The 19,368-nt window shown below is 30.4% G+C and overlaps 6 protein-coding genes across 6 annotated transcripts; 4 read left to right on the top strand and 2 right to left on the bottom strand.

Moving 5' to 3' along the window:
- Window positions 1-2,415: 2,415 nt before the first annotated feature.
- Window positions 2,416-4,492, bottom strand: BX663DRAFT_499888 (NADP-dependent oxidoreductase domain-containing protein). The gene is made up of 7 exons (XM_051526246.1): window positions 4,271-4,492; window positions 4,112-4,179; window positions 3,825-4,049; window positions 3,694-3,766; window positions 3,318-3,620; window positions 3,177-3,254; window positions 2,416-3,120 (listed from the first exon to the last, which is right to left on the bottom strand). Exons 1-7 carry the CDS (start codon window positions 4,431-4,433, stop codon window positions 2,573-2,575), a joined length of 1,458 nt encoding a protein of 485 aa, XP_051385472.1. The 5' UTR covers window positions 4,434-4,492; the 3' UTR covers window positions 2,416-2,572.
- An 882-nt stretch (window positions 4,493-5,374) lies between these two features.
- BX663DRAFT_499879 (enolase) lies at window positions 5,375-7,087 on the top strand. The gene is made up of 3 exons (XM_051526245.1): window positions 5,375-5,592; window positions 5,666-6,355; window positions 6,515-7,087. The coding sequence occupies exons 1-3, from the start codon at window positions 5,409-5,411 to the stop codon at window positions 6,955-6,957; spliced, it is 1,317 nt and encodes a 438-aa protein (XP_051385471.1). The 5' UTR covers window positions 5,375-5,408; the 3' UTR covers window positions 6,958-7,087.
- A 998-nt stretch (window positions 7,088-8,085) lies between these two features.
- On the top strand, window positions 8,086-11,255 carry BX663DRAFT_549480 (uncharacterized protein; the record flags this gene model as incomplete). Its single annotated transcript, XM_051531151.1, has 4 exons — window positions 8,086-8,162; window positions 8,239-8,249; window positions 8,321-8,371; window positions 8,482-11,255. The coding sequence occupies 4 exons, from the start codon at window positions 8,086-8,088 to the stop codon at window positions 11,253-11,255; spliced, it is 2,913 nt and encodes a 970-aa protein (XP_051385470.1).
- A 291-nt stretch (window positions 11,256-11,546) lies between these two features.
- On the bottom strand, window positions 11,547-13,093 carry BX663DRAFT_499875 (glutamate 5-kinase). Its single transcript, XM_051526244.1, has 3 exons — window positions 12,773-13,093; window positions 12,541-12,651; window positions 11,547-12,445 (listed from the first exon to the last, which is right to left on the bottom strand). The coding sequence occupies exons 1-3, from the start codon at window positions 13,031-13,033 to the stop codon at window positions 11,612-11,614; spliced, it is 1,206 nt and encodes a 401-aa protein (XP_051385469.1). The 5' UTR covers window positions 13,034-13,093; the 3' UTR covers window positions 11,547-11,611.
- Window positions 13,094-15,976: 2,883 nt separating this feature from the next.
- Window positions 15,977-17,340, top strand: BX663DRAFT_529686 (S-adenosyl-L-methionine-dependent methyltransferase; the record flags this gene model as incomplete). Its single annotated transcript, XM_051530263.1, has 3 exons — window positions 15,977-16,186; window positions 16,266-16,595; window positions 16,690-17,340. 3 exons carry the CDS (start codon window positions 15,977-15,979, stop codon window positions 17,338-17,340), a joined length of 1,191 nt encoding a protein of 396 aa, XP_051385468.1.
- An 843-nt stretch (window positions 17,341-18,183) lies between these two features.
- Window positions 18,184-19,365, top strand: BX663DRAFT_499871 (Zinc/iron permease). The gene has a single exon (XM_051526243.1). The coding sequence runs from the start codon at window positions 18,333-18,335 to the stop codon at window positions 19,281-19,283; it is 951 nt and encodes a 316-aa protein (XP_051385467.1). The 5' UTR covers window positions 18,184-18,332; the 3' UTR covers window positions 19,284-19,365.
- Window positions 19,366-19,368: the final 3 nt, after the last annotated feature.

Below are 19,368 nucleotides of genomic sequence, written 5' to 3'. Positions count from 1 at the left end.
AAGCATCCCCTATTGGACATAATGGAAGATATATCTGATGAGTTTCACAATGCCCTAGATTAAGCAATAAGTCTTGTTGAAATCTATCGGATCTTAATACACTTACATAACACAATTCTTATATTTGTATTTCTTGATATAAAACTAGCTTACAATGCTGTAGAACGCAATATTATTTGGGATGCCCTTTAACCAACACTATGTAACCTGCTCTGCTTTCTCTACTCCAGAATATGTTTAATCGAAATTCTTTAATCAAACATATCTTCTTACTAGTTTACTCCTCTATGATAAGTACTCTACAGAATTTCATATTATCATCATTTTTTTTTGCTCTTACTACTTCAGTAGCCTACCTACTTTGTTGCCATCAATACCTCTACTATCAGCAATCACTTGGTCTACATTTACAATGATATCCAGTATCAATTATTTATTATACGCTGATGATGTTGTTTGAATTTCCTCCAAAAATCATTTTTTTTTTACAACTACCTTTGAATAAATGTCAACAGCTAGGGTCAACATTGGATTATTGCTAGAATTTAGCCAATTATACTCTTTTCGTTGCACAAGATAATTTTAATAGCTTATATTTTATATGATTTACCTTTACCTTTTAATTCTAAGGGGCCTTATATAATTTAGTACGGAAAAAGCTAAAGCTGAAATGCAAACACTTCAATACATTGGTGCTAATTTATCTTATTTTTTTGAAGCTTTTATTATCGGTAAAAAAAAAGAAAAAAAAGAAAAAAAAAGAAAAAAAAAAAAAAAAAAAAAAAAAACTTCAAGTAGAGTACAGTTTGGTTACTATCTTCGAGCTCACAGCAGCTCAACATAGATAAGTAGAATAAATTCAAATATCTATTTCCATTCAATCTTTAGTAGTTTTACTGAATCTTCAACAAAAGTAAGGATACGTATAGGTTAATTATCTTTTATACAAGAAAGGTTTCCACATAATTCAGCTCAATCTTTTCACCACTCCCCTTTGATCCTTTATACTTCTTAATCATCTACTGTTTTCATGTTTAATGTAGCATGTTAACTACCTTCAGTACAAACAATAGTATAAACTTAAAAGTACAGTATCTCCCATGCGCTCAAAAGGGTTTCCAGACAAGTTTGATGGTCAGAATACCCACATACTCGGTTAAACTCTACTAAATTAAATAATAATCGTCTTTATAAAATAAAATAGCTTGCGCATATCATGTAAAATTCAAAAGTAATTGATTCAAACACAACATTTCCCTGTTCTTCTTTTACATAGTAAATATGCACACACAAATTATTGGAAAAAAAAAAAAAAAACTATACGGGTATTTTCGACAATTGTATGAAGAAAGAAAAAACGGAACTCTAAAATACATGAGATTGTCGGTTAGAATAGGAAGCAGATGGTCATTTAGAGAAGTGCTTCTCTACAAACATGGTCAAGCATAGTCAAGCAAATTTGTTACAACAAATTCATAAACAGTATTAGAATAGTAAATTAGGATGGAAGTTGTTATATGATACGACGATAAACTGTATTATAATTTGCTTCAATATTTAAGAAGGCCAGGGGGAAGAGGAAGGGAGATGGAATATAATAATGCTGTTGAAGTGTATAACAATATTTCTATCCAACAAAACCTTCTTAGAGCTGGATAAAGACACATTAAAAAAGCTCCCAAAAAATATATGTTATGTTAAAGTAATGAATCAAACATTACAAGGACTATATGGGCGGGTACTTTTATCATTTTTTTTTTCAAGGGTAATTATGCATGTGAATTACCAACCATGTCAAGAGTAAGTACCATCATCAGCGGAAGCAGCCGCCGCTGAGGAAAGAGCATTGTTAATATGATGAAAAAAAAAAGTTACACCATATTTCTTTACAGTCTTGTAATACCATTCTTTTCAACTTCACTTTGGTTTCTTGATGATGTGAAATCTATTGATGAAGACAGTTGCGGCTTTTTATTATTATTATTATTATTATTTTCATCATTTTCAATAATAATATCTTTGGATTTAAGGATGTAAATTATCTAGGCCTTCCAAAAAAAAATATTGAAGAACATTGTCAACTTTGATTGAACGTCTACGAAATACTAGGTCATGAATGTGTAGCATAGATTTTTGATTTTTATTTTCTCAATGCAATTCATCATAGGTTATCTGATGAAAGGATAAAGTAAAGAATTAGATACAAGTCCTTTCAAATTAGCCATATAAGGCTTCACACACTCTCTCTTCTTTCTTTCTTTCTTACTACTGGTACAAATATGAATTTGATACACACATTATCAAATATCTATTTGTGAAATAAAATTTTGCTGGAATCCGTGTTCATGGGCGGCAACTTTTACTAAATAGATTTACTTTATTAGAATAAAACCAAAACAGTATAATCCAAAATAAGTCATTTGTTTTTGTATAATTTGAATTAATGATTATGAAAGTCCCTGCATTTTATTTTATTTTTTTAAACTCGACACTCAAATTATAATCTATTATGAACGAGTCTAATTTTACTTTTATAATAATGATAGATAGACTTTTAATCTGTATAGTATTGTTAGTTAAATATAGGGCATTGCCAAATATCATCTAAATCCTCTTGGTCTATTGGACGTTGTTGTGCAGCAAATAAAGCATCTTTAACATAGAGAGGATCCCTCATACCAGTAAACACTGTACCTACATGATTATGATGCGATAATAATAACCTTAATAATTTAATTGAAAGGGGTGAGTGTGCATATCCATCTTCAGGAAGTTGATTTAAGCTTGGACATAACGCGTTCAAAATACGATCAAGTTCATTATTTTTACGAAGAGTGTCGATGTATGCGTAATCTACAATAGAATTTGTTAAATCATAAACGCATGTCTTGTATTTTTCGATCCATTGTTCGTAAGCTGATAATCCGTCACTACTACTTCCATCTAGTTGATATTTAGCATAATTTTGAAGATCTTTTAAATCTTTTTCAAGTTCAGGTAAAACTTGGTTTGTTAAATAATGTCGTGTAGCAAAATGATTCTGTGCTAGTCTAGCCAAATTCTCAGATAAAACCTGACCCCAAACAAATTTAGACGTCAATGCTTCTTCTTCAATTGGTACTAATAATAATAAATGAATATAAAAAGAGATATCTATCGTTATTAATTTAACTTACATTCTGACATAATATCAGATTCTAATTCAGCGACCCTTCCAAATGAGGTTTGCATCTTTGACATAATCATTTGTTCAGCTGAGATATAAATTGTTGTTGTTTCACAGATAAAATTAAATCAATTATTATTTATATTTTTACCTGTTTCCTTTCCTAATTCATGATTGACTAGCACTCTAACCTGACCATTCGCAATAGCATTTAAAGGCCTATTTGTCATTACATAAATACCATTCTCTTTAGCTATTTCAGCTACTGTTTTTACTTTATAATCGTTGGTAGTAGCAATAATCGCTTCCCGTTCATATAGATTGAAGGGTACCTGAATAGCAACTAAATTAGATGGATTTTGACAGGATTGGATTATATTGGATAAAGAGACATGATCAGCTGCTGTAGGGAATGCCATTGTATTTGAACATACGCCATATCCACTAATGATACCTTTTTATCAGATATATACATATATTGTATAAGATTAATTCTCTATACACATGATATTTATTATATGATTCACCTTGACTAACAAGACTATCAAGATAACGAAAACTCTCAGAAAGATCTTTATACAGTCGAGATGAAGTATATCTCTAATGTTTATAATTAGCTTTAAACTGTGTTTATAGCTAAAATGACATACATACTTACTTTATTTTTCGCCATTAACATTCTTTCAGGAGAGTTAATCATGAAGATGTCTATTTTATCTGTTTTCAGTCTTTTAAGTGATGTTTGAATTTGACTCTCTATTACTCTAGGGCTGATGGAATGAAACATTTTTTCAGATAGTTGTATATAATCATCTTGATTATTCTCAAAAGATTTAACGTCATTTATACCAAGATAACCCGATTTAGTGACAAGTGTAATAGACTAGGATGTATACAGCTATTACTAGTCAGCATAAAAAGACAGAGCAATTTTATCAACTTTACCTCTCTTGATATTTTTTTCTTCTTTATAAGTGAATCCAATGTATTCCCAATCAATATTTCTGAAGAGCCTTTTGATAGTTATATTTTATTATAATATATGAATAAAATAAGAAAAAAAAAAAAAGAGGTGATGATGATGATGAAGGGATTCTTTAATACCATTTTCAAAGTTATTGCCAGTATCAATAATATTTATGCCGCCTTCTATCGCAGCTGTCAATGCTTCTGCATGATTAGGCTTTGATATACGATAGCTACCAAATCCTAAACGTGTTACTTGTTGACCTGTTTTAGGAATGACATTCTTTAATAACTGATTCATCTTTATATACTTAAAAAAAAAAGGAGGGGTTAGGGATCCTTTGCTTCCTCATTAACCCCGTATTATTGGGACTGTGTTTATATGAATTATAATTTTCTGTGTGGCGTAGTGAATAAATATTTTTTTTTTTTTAAAAAAAATCTCGGTTTGTTCGGGAAAATAATAAAAAGGCCTTTATCAGAAATCAATCTACCTTTGTATTACTTTTTAATTATTTAATTTTAACGTGTAATTTGAGTACAATTAACTATAGTTTCTATATAGAATTTTAATTTGAAACATATGAAAAAGAAAGAAAAAAGATTTATAGCAAGGGAGTGTATTTAGTTATACTTTTAATTAACTATGCAAAAAGAGTAAAGTTAATAAGTGAATGATAAAATCCTACGTTTCAATTCGGAGCTCTGATTTTAAAAGATAATATTTAATGATTGGCCCTGTATAATTGTTTGGGATGATCCAAAGTGATCGTTATCACTAATATTTTTTTTTTTTTTATACACGCGATTTTATTATGGAGCATTTAAAATTTTCTAAAAAGAATAATAACGTTTTTTTTTGTTTTTTTTACAGTCTAATATGGTTAAATTAAACAACAAACAAATAAAGAAAATATTTATGGCATTATTCACTTAAAAATTCTTGTAGACTTATTAACAAACGTTAAACTAGTCCAAATATATACACACGTATATGTCTATAAAAAAAAAAGAAATAGGGGAGCGACTTTAGAGTTATTTATACCAATTTTACACACTGCGGAGTCTACATGTAGATTGATGCAAAGATTTTTTTCCCATACATGGCATGGTCCTTTCCTTTCCGAACAAATATGTCTTTTGGTGACTGTCGCGTGGTTGATTATATCTATTGATTAGAAAAAAAAATATATATATTAGTTTATTTTTTGAATTTTTTTTGAATTTTCTTTTTTCTTTTTCTTTTTTCTTTTATTCATTAACTTTTTTATTAAAAATGTCTACCGTCTCTAAGGTTTTCGCTCGTCAAATCTTCGATTCCAGAGGTAACCCCACTGTTGAAGTTGAAGTTACCACTCCTAAGGGTGTCTTCCGTGCTGCTGTCCCCTCTGGTGCTTCCACTGGTATCCACGAAGCCGTCGAACTCCGTGATGGTGACAAGAACGCCTACATGGGAAAGGGTAAAGTATTTATATATTTATATAATCGCGTTTTATAAACAAAATATTAATTTCTCTCTCTATTTCTTATTAGGTGTCCTCAAGGCTGTTGCTAACGTTAACGATGTCATTGCTCCCAAGTTGATCGAAGCCAAGATCCCCGTCACTGAACAAAAGGCTATTGATGACTTCCTTATCCAACTCGATGGTACTCCCAACAAGGGTAAGCTCGGTGCTAACGCCATCCTTGGTGTTTCTCTTGCTGTCTGCAAGGCTGCTGCTGCTGATAAGGGTGTCCCTCTCTACGTTCACTTCGCTGACCTCGCTGGTTCCAAGAAGCCTTTCGTTCTCCCTGTCCCTGCTTTCAACGTTATCAACGGTGGTTCTCACGCTGGTAACAAGCTCGCCATGCAAGAATTCATGATTCTTCCCACTGGTGCCAAGTCCTTCAAGGAAGCCATGAAGATGGGTTCTGAAGTTTACCACAACCTCCGTTCCGTCATCAAGGCCAAGTACGGTCTTGATGCCACCAACGTTGGTGATGAAGGTGGTTTCGCCCCTAACATTCAAAAGAACGAAGAAGGTCTTGAACTCTTGGTTCAAGCCATTGAAAAGGCTGGTTACACCGGTAAGGTCAAGATTGGTATGGACTGTGCCGCCTCTGAATTCTACAAGGAAAACAAGTACGATCTTGACTTCAAGAACCCTGACTCTGACAAGTCCAAGTGGATCGACGGTAAGGAACTCACTGCTCTCTACAACTCTTTCGCTGAAAAGTATCCTAGTAAGTATCATATATATGAATATTAATGTAGTGGATTTATTTTTTTTCTATAAACTTGTTTATGTTTCATAATCAAGTTTTTGATCTTAAATAATCTGATACAATATGTTTCAATTTTTTTTCATGCTTTACTAATTATTTTTTTTTTCAATCTTTCAGTTGTTTCCATTGAAGATGCTTTCGATCAAGATGACTGGGCTAACTGGGCTCACTTGAACGAAACCTCCAACTTCCAACTTGTTGGTGATGATCTTTTGGTTACCAACCCCAAGCGTATCGCCACTGCTGTTGAAAAGAAGGCCTGTAACGCCCTCTTGTTGAAGGTCAACCAAATCGGTACCATCTCCGAATCTATCCAAGCTGCTCTTGACTCTCAAGCTGCTGGTTGGGGTGTCATGGTCTCTCACCGTTCTGGTGAAACTGAAGATACCTCCATTGCTGATCTCGTTGTTGGTCTCCGTACTGGTCAAATCAAGACTGGTGCTCCTTGCCGTTCTGAACGTCTTGCCAAGTACAACCAACTTCTCCGTATTGAAGAAGAACTCGGTGAAGGTAACACCATCTACGCTGGTGAAAACTTCCGTACTGCCCACCTTTTGTAAATTCCTTCCCTGTAAAATGTTAAATATAATATAGCATAAATCCATTCATATACATAAGCATATATTAAAAATAGCAGTTATCTTTGCTTTTTTGTTATAAAATAAAAATTCTTGAATTTTTAGTATATTATATTTTTTTTTTTTTGTTTCATTGAAATTCAAATTATCTTATTCGAAAATGCTAGAAAATAAATGTGTATATGGATAGAACTTAACAGTACAATCAATAATTAATTTTATGACTAAGAATGGGAGTTACTTCATTGAATATCCGTTTTGTTAAGGATAGGAGGGAATATTTACGAATAAGTGGTTAATTCGATACAACCATTTCCTTTGTATAAGTGTAATAGAGGTATAATAATAATAATAAAATAAGCTTATCAGAAAAATTTTTGCCAAGTCTTTTCTTTTTGTTTGACTTTATATTTTTATAAAGAAATCGAATTGAAAGGGGATTCTTAAAGTTATTATCGTTTATTCTCTATTAAAAAAAAAAGAAAAATAGAAAAAGAAAATCATTAATACTTCAATGAACTGTTAGTAAAAGAGTATAATATCTTTTTCCTTTATTTATAACATTCGAGATATTATTAGCGTGTATGCATTTTATTATTTCCTTTTTTTTTTTTTTTTTTTTTTTTTTTGAGAAAAATAAATGTATCTAACTAAAATTGTAATATCAAATAATGATGATGCTATTTTACTACTACTATCTTTTGCTACTACTTCTTGAAACATAACATTTAGAATTAAATTACAGAAGCTATATTTTTACTCTAGTAGTAAAAATAAAAATATATACTTTGGTGTTCTTCATCTCAGACACGAAAATAAGGTTCTTTTAAATACATATAATAATAACATAACGTATGCACTTATCTCCTCTCTCTATCTCTCTCCTTCAAATAATATAAAACAACATACATCGTTTATTAATGCTTTTCTCTTCAATATTAAAAGTTAACTGTTTAACTTGAGTTTTTTTTTTCTTGTCCAATCAAAATATGAGTAGCACACAGCAATTAATAAAAATATCGTTTCAAATTGAAGTCCTTTTTTTTTTTTTTTTTTTTTTTTTTTTTTTCTAATAAATAAATCATAAAATTTTAAAGGCTTTTATATTTAATGGACACCAAACATGCTATAATTGGGGCTCCTGCTTCCAAGAAAATTCGAATGACTATGGCATGTGAACGATGCAGGTATAATATTACTTTCAGTGCTATTATGAGGGAATAGCTTTTTATTTATTTCCATTCTTATTGTACATAATAATAGATCCAAAAAAGGTATGACTTTTTTCTTTTCTTTTCTTTTTAACATAGTTAAATAAATCCCCCCTTTTTTTTCCTAACTTTAGTGAAATGTGATTTTGTTCATCCTTATTGTTCAAGATGTCAACAGGCAAAAGGTATAAAACAAAAAACAAAAAAAATAAATAAATAATATTCTCTCTCTCTCTACTCTTTTCCTCATTTTTTTTTTTTTTTTTTTTTTTTTTTTTTGGTTTTATTTGTTTAGCCCAATGTTCTTATGATGGAAGTGCTACACAAATAGATTTATTCAACCTAGTTAAACTAAATGAAACTGTAGCTATTTTACAAAAAAGAGTTGAATCAATAGAGTCAGATATAAAATATGCATGTAATAATACACAATATATTGCGAGTGAAGCTCGAATAAACCGTACTACTATAAATGTAAATCATAATAATGATAAATCTATCAAACCTCAAAGGAACAGCCAGGAAAATGATGAAGATTTATTAATGACAACCAATGATGTTTCTTCTGTAAGATCAATTTTAAACAATGATAATAATAGAATGGCACAGAAAAATGATTTTGACAATTTTATGTCAGTATTAAATACCCAATGGTCTTTATCAGTTACACCAAAAGGTCTTCGTATTGATACTAATATTGCTTCTTTACATGATCTTTATGATGTTCTATTATCGGGAGTTTCTCAGTTTGATTTATCTAATAATACGAAAAATGGTGTAGATATATTGCATGATAATTTATCCCAATCATCAAGTACAGCAGAGAGCCCGCAACTTGAGAGGACAGCAGCAACAATTTTAAGGAAAAAGCCACTTTGGAAAAGTAGACTCAAGACTTTTCCTCTTTACAGTAGTTGGGAACCGCCCCATATGGATTATACCCACTTCTTACCAAGAAGAATGAATATATATCATGAAATAAATAATAAGATAGATGATCCATCTACTATATCTGATATATTTCCAAGGGAAACACTTGAACATTTAATAACTATCTTTTCTGATTGTTTCTTGTGTTTTCGTTATCCTGATCCAGCAAATTCAGTTTTAATGCGATTTAAGAGGGGGACATTAGATTCATTATTAGCAAACTCTGTCTTTGCTTGGACAGCAAGACATGCTGCCGTCTATCACAACTTCTTTCCAGGTCAAGACCCTAATCAAGTAGGTGAACCCTTTTTCTTGAAAGCAAAAACTCTTATAAAAGATCGTTTCATGAAAACAAGCATAGATACTATGTATAGCTTATTAATCATGTACATCTATGCGATTGGCATACCAAGCCATCTTAAAGAAGAAATGGAATCTGAGGCTTACATGTATTTGGGTTTAGCCATCCGTATGTGTCTAGATTTAAAAATGAATTTAGAATCAACAAGTACAAATCCAATTGAAAAGGAGATAAACCGAAGATTCTTCTGGGTATTATATTTCTTAGAGACACTGGCTTCAGTTCATTCTGATAAAGCATTCTCTTTACCCCCAAGGTCCATGATTACTGTCCAGTTTCCTACATTAATGGAACATGAATTAGTATCTAGTTCACATAGATATCGGATAGAATTCATAATTGAAAGATTCAAAATTACAAGTATTTATCGTAATATCATCCATAAGACAGCAGATGAAAGGCTTTTACTTTCACAAATTTCAGCTATTGATCAAGAATTAAAGACTTGGTATGATCAGCTCCCAACTTATTTTAAATACAAACCAGGTGATATTCATAAAAGGGTATGGGATTCTCAATCTTTTAGAGAGCAAGCCTGTATAAAATTAAACTTTGAGTATAATTATCAATTATGTCAGCTTTATGGTATCTTTGTTTCAAATTCTGGAGTACAACAACAACAGCCATCCACTATTGAAATTTTATCGAAAAACATTTGCTTGAAAGCCGCAAGTAATACAGTTGAGCTATTGGAGTGTTGGGTTCAACTAAAACAACTCTGGTGTCATTTCTCATTAGAAAATCTGATGATGGCAACTATGATTTATGGGAATATATTACCACAACCTAATAATAATGAGGAACAAGAAGTGACAAAGAAAAAGTTGAAAAGAATAGCAAAGATTTTATTATCTTCACCCATACGACATCATAAATATGCATTGGCACTTGTTAAACGAATTGATACTTTATTGAGAGAAACTACCAGCGAAGGTTTATTCATAGATGATGAACTCGCTTCTATTATTACAGGTATAAGACAACCTCCATTATCATCATCATCATCATCTTCGCAAAAGAATCCTCTACCACCTACACCATCACCTGTCGTTTTTGCCACAGACACACCTGAAGCTTCGACTATACCTTCTTCTACAAGACAAAATCATCGTCCATCTGTATCAAACAACTTGCAATCAATTCCATTATTAATAAATCAGGTCCCTCAAAGAAATTCTATTAATAATGTTCTAGACGTTGCACCTGCTTCATCTACATTTGACATACATAAGACAAGTGCAATTTCAGAAGAAATGCAGTTCACTAATTTTGTTGTTGATGCCTCTACACTTTTGAATTATGATACAACAGCAGTTAATAATAATAATACAGGCATATTACCAAATGTAGTAGTAGCAGTCAGAGGAGAATATGCAAATGATAAAAAGCAAGAGTATACATCAGATCTATATTTACAACAACAACAACAACAACAGCAGCAGCAGCAGCAGCATACATATGATTATGGATATGCTAAGAACAGCAGCAGTAGCAGTAATAATGATGGTGTTAACAATAATAATGTAATGTCAGTAAACACATCTACAACAGCAGTAGCAACTCAGCCTGTTTTATTAAATCAATCAACTAATGACACAACACAATATATTCGAATTTTAACTGATTTTAATGAAGAGCAATCACAATCTTATCACTCTACTCTACCTCTGCCTCCATTGTCACCAATTGTGCCTTCATCACCACTCACTCCTACAGCAAATGCTATAAATCACTATTATTCTACTAGTGCAAATAATTATAGTGATCCTTATAATTAAATATTTGTAATATATACATATTTAATTTTGATGATAACTTTTCATGCTGTTTTATTTTTCTCCTTCCCTTTGTACATAAATGTACTATTTATACTTGAAGATAAATATGTATATAAATACATTTAAATTTTTTTTCTTTCACGAGTTTTAATAAAAAACTAAAATAACTCTTTTTTCTTTTTTGTATTTGTATAATATATAAATGTATATATAAATTTTATGCAATACATAATAAAGGTATCTAAAATAGTGTTTGAAATATATGTATACATGTATGTATGTGTGTGTGTGTGTGTGTGTGTGTGTGTATGTGTTTTCAATACGTTAAATCATCACTCTTTTTTTTTTCTTTTTTTTTATAATGAAATGGCCATATTATCACGATTAATAATACAGTTAGCATCCTTATAACCAAGAGAATCATCTATATTGCTTTGCTTTGACAGCATGATACGCATAATCTCAGCTGAAGAATAATTAACAATACCCTTAGCAATAGTAATGTTATCGATAAGACCTTGATTGTTATTATGTTGTACAACTAAACGAACAGCCTGATGTTCAACAAATGTACCCTCCACTTTGGATATAGAACTAACAAGAAGATCATTCTCAACTTGACCGTTATGAATAGCATCCGTCATATCACTTTCAACATAGACAGTACCTGCTGTATGTAAGCCATGAAGAATCCACCATTTACGATCTACTAGAGGTTGAGGCTTTGCAACAAAGCGAGTATGAAGTGGAATATTCTTTGGATCAGACACGGAGGGATCAATGATAGGCAAGATATTTTCAGGTACAGCGCCACGTGCAATGATAGTAGTGACACCTGCGGCGGTGGCGAGATCAGCAGCAACCAGTTTTGTAATCATACCACCTGTACCAAGAGAGGAGCCCTGTGTACTGACATTCACTTGGTTTTTAAGACGCTCGATATCTTCACAAACAAGGACCGGACGTGCCTCTGGATTACTTCGAGGATTATCTGTATACAGACAATCAACGTCTGTCATTAAAAAGAGATAATCTGCTTTCACCATACCGGCTGTAATAGCTGATAGCGTGTCATTATCACCAAATTTGATCTCCTTGACAGAAATAGAATCATTTTCATTGACAATAGGTACAACACCCATATCTAAAAGCTCTTCTAGACAATTCACGGCGTTTAAATATTGTGATCGCTAACAAGATAGTTAGTAAAGAAAAGACAAAAAAAAAAAAAAAAAAAAAAAAGAGATAAATCTCTAAAATGATATATATAAATATAATGCTTTACATCAGCTAAATCATTTCGAGTAAGTAAAATTTGAGCTACAGGTTGATTAAACTGATCAAATAGATCATCATACATGCTCATTAAACGACCTTGACCTACAGCAGCAATAGCCTAAAATAAAAACATGAATATAATTTAATATTTTGAATAACTATCTTTTCTTTTCTTTTTTTTTCTTTGTTTGCTTATTTGTCGTAAAAAAAAAATTGGAAATGATGCTCACATGCTTTACCTGAATAGACGACAATTTCTTTGGCTTCTCTACCATATTTAATCTTCTTAAACCGGTACCAACAGCAGCACTTGTAACAAGAACAACACGATGACCTAATTTCTTAAGTTTGATAATAGTTTCCACAATACGAGAGAGATTACCAAGCAAAGGATAATGAGAAGCTTCATCACATATGGAAGATGTACCGACTTTTATAACCAATGTTAAAGAAGCTGTAGTTGGACGATGTGTATTTTGAACGTTACGATAAACGACCATCCTTTAATAATTATATTTAATTCACGTGTTTATAATATATATATATATATATATATATATTTATTTATATATGTATATAAAAAAGAAAAGAAAAGAGAAATGAATCAGAGTAAGTTTAAGCTTTTTATATATGTGTGTATGATTTTCATAATAGATTTCCCCTTTATTATTTTACCCAAAAAGGTATAAACCTATGCGGAGTTTTTAGTCCAAAAAAAAGACAAGGAAAGAGAAAGAGCCCTGTGCACAATGCATTTAATATTTTATAATAATGTATGTCATAAAATAACAGTGTAGTGTAGTGTAGTATAGTGTATGTAAATGTTATAATTCCCCATAATAATCAAATTCTCTCATTTTAAATCAAAAAAAATGCCTCTATTTTTTTTTTTTTTATTTTGATAAAATTTAATATTTGGAAATTGACGTATAAAAGTTTACTATTTGTCTGATTAAAATAATAAATAACTTCTCAATTTAACAAAAGGGAGAGAATGGGACCCACATCTATATAAAAAAGGAATAGTGGAATCTCATACTATATCAAGTAACTTGATATCGTCATATATACAAATAAACCCCACAATTATAAGTAATAGCGGCATGTTCGGGGCTTTAATGATTAAAGATTATAACAAACCTTTATGTATAATAAGAGTTATAGCAACGTTTACTTGCAGTCTTACAAAATAGAATAAAATTGCTTCCATATTACTGTCATGTGAACCACTGTATAAATTCTAAAAGAGAGAACACTTACTGTGAAAACTATTCTAATTTTGCTAAAAGTTATTATGTGTGTGAAATGGTGGTATAAAAAAGATTCATTTTGATTATTATTCATATTTTAGTACAAACTATGTTTTTTTTTTAAAAGAAAAAAGGTCTTACAGACATTAGTTATTTGTTTCTTCTCTTTTAAAAGGTAATTTATAGTTACTATAAATGTTGGTTATCATTTTTATCAATTTCAAAGTAGTCGTGTTATATTATTACTTATAGCACGTAATATATACAATTATGGGCTATGTGATATAGAACACATTTAACCCATGACTTGCATATATAAATCTATTTCGTCACTGTTTATATAAAAGCAGCAAGAAAGAGAGGAAGAGAAGAATAGATTTTGATATAGCAAGAAGGATCAGCTGTTTACCAAGGTTTAATAGCCACAAAGATGGTATCATTTAGTAGTATATATTTCTGTGAATATCAACATATCACAGTATATTATAAAAGAACTAAACTTAAAGATAATACAATATACACAATGTAACATAATATATACAAGAAGAACTTTATTATTAAAGTATTCTACATAGATAAAAGAGATAATTTTGTATTGTTAAAAAAAAAGGGAAAAAGAGGGGTAAGAGAAGAGAGAGAAGAAAGAGAGCAAGTAGATTCTGCTGATCTACTACATACTAACAATTTTCAAGTTTATAATTATCAATGCTTATTATTCAAGTTATTTTATACCTTTCATTAAAGCCCCTTTAAGCTTGTATAACATTGAATTAAATATATAATTTAGGTTTAGATCAAGTATACGATTAATGAATTCAGGGCCTATGGAATCATCGTCATCTTGTCACACTACACATGTTATTGTTTATTAAGTTTTAACAATCCAATAGCTATTATCATAAATTACTGTAGCAGAAGCAAGGTTTACATATTAAATAAACCTTAGCTTGCTTCATAACCATCGAACTGTAAATCACGAAACTTGGTAAACAATATAAAATCTCCTATTTGTTAAAGAAAGGAATATCAATAAAACAAAAAGTCTTGTTTTTATTTCGATATATTGTTTTTCTTTCATAAAAAAAAAATCCTTTTTTTTTTCATGATAAATTACTCTTGTTTTGGTTAAGATATCTTCTTCGTTCACAATACAAAGTTTGTTGGTATAAATGCATATCTTTCTGAATAAACTGGCTTGCCAAATTAACAGTTTGTCTTGTATCATTAGAAAATAATTGAAAAATTTACCTTTATCACTAAAAATTCCTTGTAATAATGGCCTCTTTTCATTCAAGTTGATAGACAAATTATCAACAAAAGCTGATAAATTCTGACAGTATAATGATATTTGTCGTATGAATCTAAATTATAAGGAATAAATTTCCTAAGGATCTTTTATTAATATCGAAAATGATAATGTAGTCAAAAATGGTTTTCATTTTAACATAGGAAATCTACAATTCACAGTGATATCAAGTTGATAGCAGTCAAAGTAATATATATATATATATATATTGTACAACATATAGGCAACTATGGCTGCTATTAATAAATATCTATTGTAATCTTCTTTAGATTGTAATAATATTGATGCATTAAAATAGGTATAATCTGACTCGATAGAATGCAGAAATAATAAGGCTAAATACGGCAGTGATAATTGAGAGTCCTTTTTTTATTATTATTATAGATTTAGCATCTTAAGTAGAGGAAAAGCTGATAGGCAATTGGTTGACTACAGAACACAGTTAAAGCTTATATATAAAACTGCAGTACTTTCAAAATAAGCATTTAAATTTCTCAATTAGCTTATACAATTTTCCCCATTTTTTGACTTTTAAATTTTCATTTTTTTTTTTTTTTTTTTTTTTTTTTTTTTTTTTAAATTTTCTCAAAGTTATGGAAATTACAGTATTTTAGCAACAAGGAGGAACTATTTCTCCTACAGTTTATAAAATTAATAATATATAAATAATGTATAAAATTGCTAAACAAACAGAGTTTATTTCAATCTGTAAACGATTATTATTCACGAGTGCTTCTCATTATAATGGACTTAAGCCAGGTTTTTTTAATTCTGTTTGGTCTAATGAAAATCGTACTAAACCTCCATCAGATGATGTTCTTAAAACGTTTCCTTTATTGTCAAGTAAAGATACTTATTCTCACAAAACACCACCTGCTAGTTCAAAGATGCTTCTACGTGATTTTATTGATGACTCATTGTATAACCCTTCTTATGGATTCTTTTCAAAATCCTCTCATTTACCTGAAATTAAGTATGAAGAAATGGGACAAGAAGAAGATCATATTCAATACCTTAATCGATTAGTACATTCACATGGGCATATTAACTATCGTAATATCCATCATTTAAGATATACTTTAGCTGAACTTTTTAAGGTAAAAAGAAAGAAAGAAAGAAAGAAAGAAAAAAACTGACCATCTTAATATCTATATAACATTATGAATACAATAATAGCCTTGGTATGGCTATGCTATTGCTAAATATATGGTATCTGAATACAAGTTAAATCTATATCCACATAAAGATTTGATTATATACGAAGTAGTTGGAGGGAATGGACAGTTAATGCCACATATTTTGGACCATATTAAACGATATGAACCTTCTGTTTATAAGAGAACACAGTATAATATGATTGAATTATCAGATCGCATTGTCTCTCCATCTTTTATAAAAAGGAACAACCTGTCAAAACATGATTGTATAAATATATTAAATAAGGATATATTTGATTGGGATACATTAGTGACAGAACAATGCTTCTTCTTGGGAATGGAAGTCATTGTAAGTTGTTGAGCATATATAACTTGCTATTATTTGTTAATTATATGCGTGTATTATATTATATTATGTATGCATGTATTTATCTTTTATTTAGAATCGGTTTGCTCATGATGTAGTTCGATATGACTTGAATTATTTTCAACCTTATCAAGGATTAATATGTATTGATGAAAAGAGAAATTATACAGAAATATTTGAGCCTGTAGGTAATGATAAAGTTATTTCTCAGTATTTATCACTTCGGAAAAGAGCAAGAGCAAAATACAATCATCCATTAACATCACGCTCAATACTATGGCATAAAATACGACATTATTTTAGTTCATCTGATTATACATATCCAGAATTTATACCAACAAAACTATTTCAATTTATGACAATACTTGACACTTACTTTCCCGGTCATCGACTCATCCTGACTGATTATGCATCCTTGTCAAATACAATTGAAGGCGTAAATGCGCCACTTGTACAGACGGCTTATAATGGTTTAATGACTCCATGTTCATCTTATCTATTACCTCCTGGTTGGTATGATATTATGTTCCCTACTAATTTTGAATTATTAAGAGAGATGTATTTACTAATTTGTCGAAAATCAAAAGCCGGTAATGAAAAAGGTGTAAAAACGATCAATTATGATGATTTCTTAGAAAGATATGGCGATATTGAAAAGTCTAAAACGAAGAAGGGAGCACCTATAAAATTGATGCATCAGCCTAATGTAAAAGTATTTTTGACGTAAATATTTAAAGGGGGGGAACAGAAAGTTCAAACCCGAGGAATAAATGCTACTTTGGCAGTATGAAGCCATTTAGGCGTGTTGATATACATAAATATGATTAAATAAAAGTTAAAATAATTGATCGAATATGCAACATTGGATTGCCTTGGCTAAATAAAAAAAAAAAAAATATACATCTTTGAGGAACTCAACTGACTGAAAAAATAAAATAAAAATATAAAAAAAGCGAATAGTTCTCCTGAAGTTTGCTTCTATCCGACTTTTCTTTAATAGATAATAATACAAATTATACAAAGATATATGAAGAAAACCAGCTAGAAAATTTTACTATTTTAAACAAATTGTACAAGAAAATGAAAAGCTTTAAAATAATAATATATACATGTACAGCATTTAAAGTATGAGTGGAATCAGTAAGAAATACCTTAGGCATGACATGTAATACTAAAGCTGATGAGGAATGTTATACAAACTGAACTTTTAAAGAAATATCTCGTTTAACCTGTCCTTATTTGATTGTTATTTCTTAGACTACTCCTATACTATCTTTGCAGAAAATCAACTTTAGTATTCAAAATTGCCACACTAATTTGCTGTGGAAAGATTGACTCTATTTGTATATACATTATTTCCAGAAGAAAGTATTGAGAGATACTGAGACAGAATAAAATCAAAGAATCAGACAAAGACGTTTATAAGTTTGCAACACATTTTATATACAAGAGTTTGTATCAGACATACACTCATTTTCCTCGAGCAAATTCAGTATTTAAGTAATACTGCCTATTTATTCTATTAGTTATTCTTTCTTGTACTAAACAATTTTGGCTGCTTTTTTTTTTATTTTATTTTTATATATTTATTTTTTATTTTTTTTTTATTCCCAATAATTTCTGAATAATGTGTAAATCTTAACTCTTCTCCCTATTTTCTCTCTCTCTCTGCTTCTTTTATAATAAAAAGAGGAGAGTCATATTAGCATACATCTATCTATGTTAAATCCATTTATATGGTTATTATTATTATGTATAGCAATGCTTGTAGCAAGCTTTGTAGCTGGGTGTATACCTTTAGCATCAAAACTATCTGAATCTAAACTAAGTTTTCTAACTTCATTGAGTGTTGGCTTATTGATTTCTACTAGTTTAGTTGTCATTATACCCGAAGGTATAGAAACAATTTACAACCATAATGAAGATCAAGATTACAATCGCTTGTCAGATCATACAGTCGTAGGACTGTCCTTATTGGTTGGTTTTGCTTTTATGTTTATTATAGATCAAATCACTTCTTCTCATCTTCATCCTACAACAACTACTACAACAATAGCTACTAATACAAAAAATAGAAAATCTTTAGAATTAGATGCCTTATTACTTCCCTCTACCAGTGAAAGCTATTCCAATAAAATTGAACATGATTCATCTATTGTTACCGATGTTAACATCTCGCAACAAGAGGTACACCCATCATCATCAGCTTCAACACCTACCATAGGCTTAATGGTTCATGCAGCAGCTGATGGTATTGCACTAGGAGCATCCGTCTCGCATCCACAATTATCGATGGTGGTCTTTTTTGCAATTATGCTTCATAAAGCACCTTCATCTTTTGCGCTAACGACTGTTTTGTTGAATGAAGGACTTTCCCGAGCTCGTGTAAGACAGCATTTATTATTATTTTCCATCTGTGCTCCTGCAGGCGCCATCTCAACCTATGCACTTGTACAATTTTTTTCAGAGTCTTTTCAATCGCTTGATTTAGAATATTGGACTGGCATTCTTTTGTTATTTTCTGGTGGCACATTTTTATATGTTGCCATGCATGCCATTCAAGACTTACCAGCCCCTCAAGAGAAAACTTCTATTGATTGGCGACAACTAAGCTCAATATTATTTGGAATGGCAATTCCTTTCATTCTTAATTTTACTCATTCACATTAAAATAATGTATACTTTTATATAAAGTTGTCATGGTTGTTCTCTCGTTGGTTAAAAAACATACACACACACACAGAAAAAAAAAGTT

This window comes from Cokeromyces recurvatus, assembly GCF_025118155.1.
Source record: "Cokeromyces recurvatus strain NRRL 2243 chromosome Unknown BX663scaffold_5, whole genome shotgun sequence".
Classification (NCBI taxonomy): Eukaryota; Fungi; Mucoromycota; class Mucoromycetes; order Mucorales; family Mucoraceae; genus Cokeromyces; species Cokeromyces recurvatus.
This window is presented reverse-complemented; position numbering and strand designations above follow the sequence as displayed.

Bases quoted from the DNA above. Each gene is read 5' to 3' on its own strand.
- BX663DRAFT_499888 (XM_051526246.1), bottom strand. From the start codon at position 4,433: ATGAATCAGTTATTAAAGAATGTCATTCCTAAAACAGGTCAACAAGTA. The intron at 4,180-4,270 runs GTATTAAAGAAT...AACTATCAAAAG, and splicing joins TGGCAATAACTTTGAAAATG to GCTCTTCAGAAATATTGATT. The intron at 3,121-3,176 runs GTAAGTTAAATT...TATTATTATTAG, and splicing joins ATCTGATATTATGTCAGAAT to TACCAATTGAAGAAGAAGCA.
- BX663DRAFT_499879 (XM_051526245.1), top strand. From the start codon at position 5,409: ATGTCTACCGTCTCTAAGGTTTTCGCTCGTCAAATCTTCGATTCCAGA. The intron at 5,593-5,665 runs GTAAAGTATTTA...ATTTCTTATTAG, and splicing joins GAACGCCTACATGGGAAAGG to GTGTCCTCAAGGCTGTTGCT. The intron at 6,356-6,514 runs GTAAGTATCATA...TCAATCTTTCAG, and splicing joins TTTCGCTGAAAAGTATCCTA to TTGTTTCCATTGAAGATGCT.
- BX663DRAFT_499875 (XM_051526244.1), bottom strand. From the start codon at position 13,033: ATGGTCGTTTATCGTAACGTTCAAAATACACATCGTCCAACTACAGCT. The intron at 12,652-12,772 runs GTAAAGCATGTG...TTTTTATTTTAG, and splicing joins AGAAATTGTCGTCTATTCAG to GCTATTGCTGCTGTAGGTCA. The intron at 12,446-12,540 runs GTAAAGCATTAT...CTATCTTGTTAG, and splicing joins CTCGAAATGATTTAGCTGAT to CGATCACAATATTTAAACGC.
- BX663DRAFT_499871 (XM_051526243.1), top strand. From the start codon at position 18,333: ATGTTAAATCCATTTATATGGTTATTATTATTATGTATAGCAATGCTT.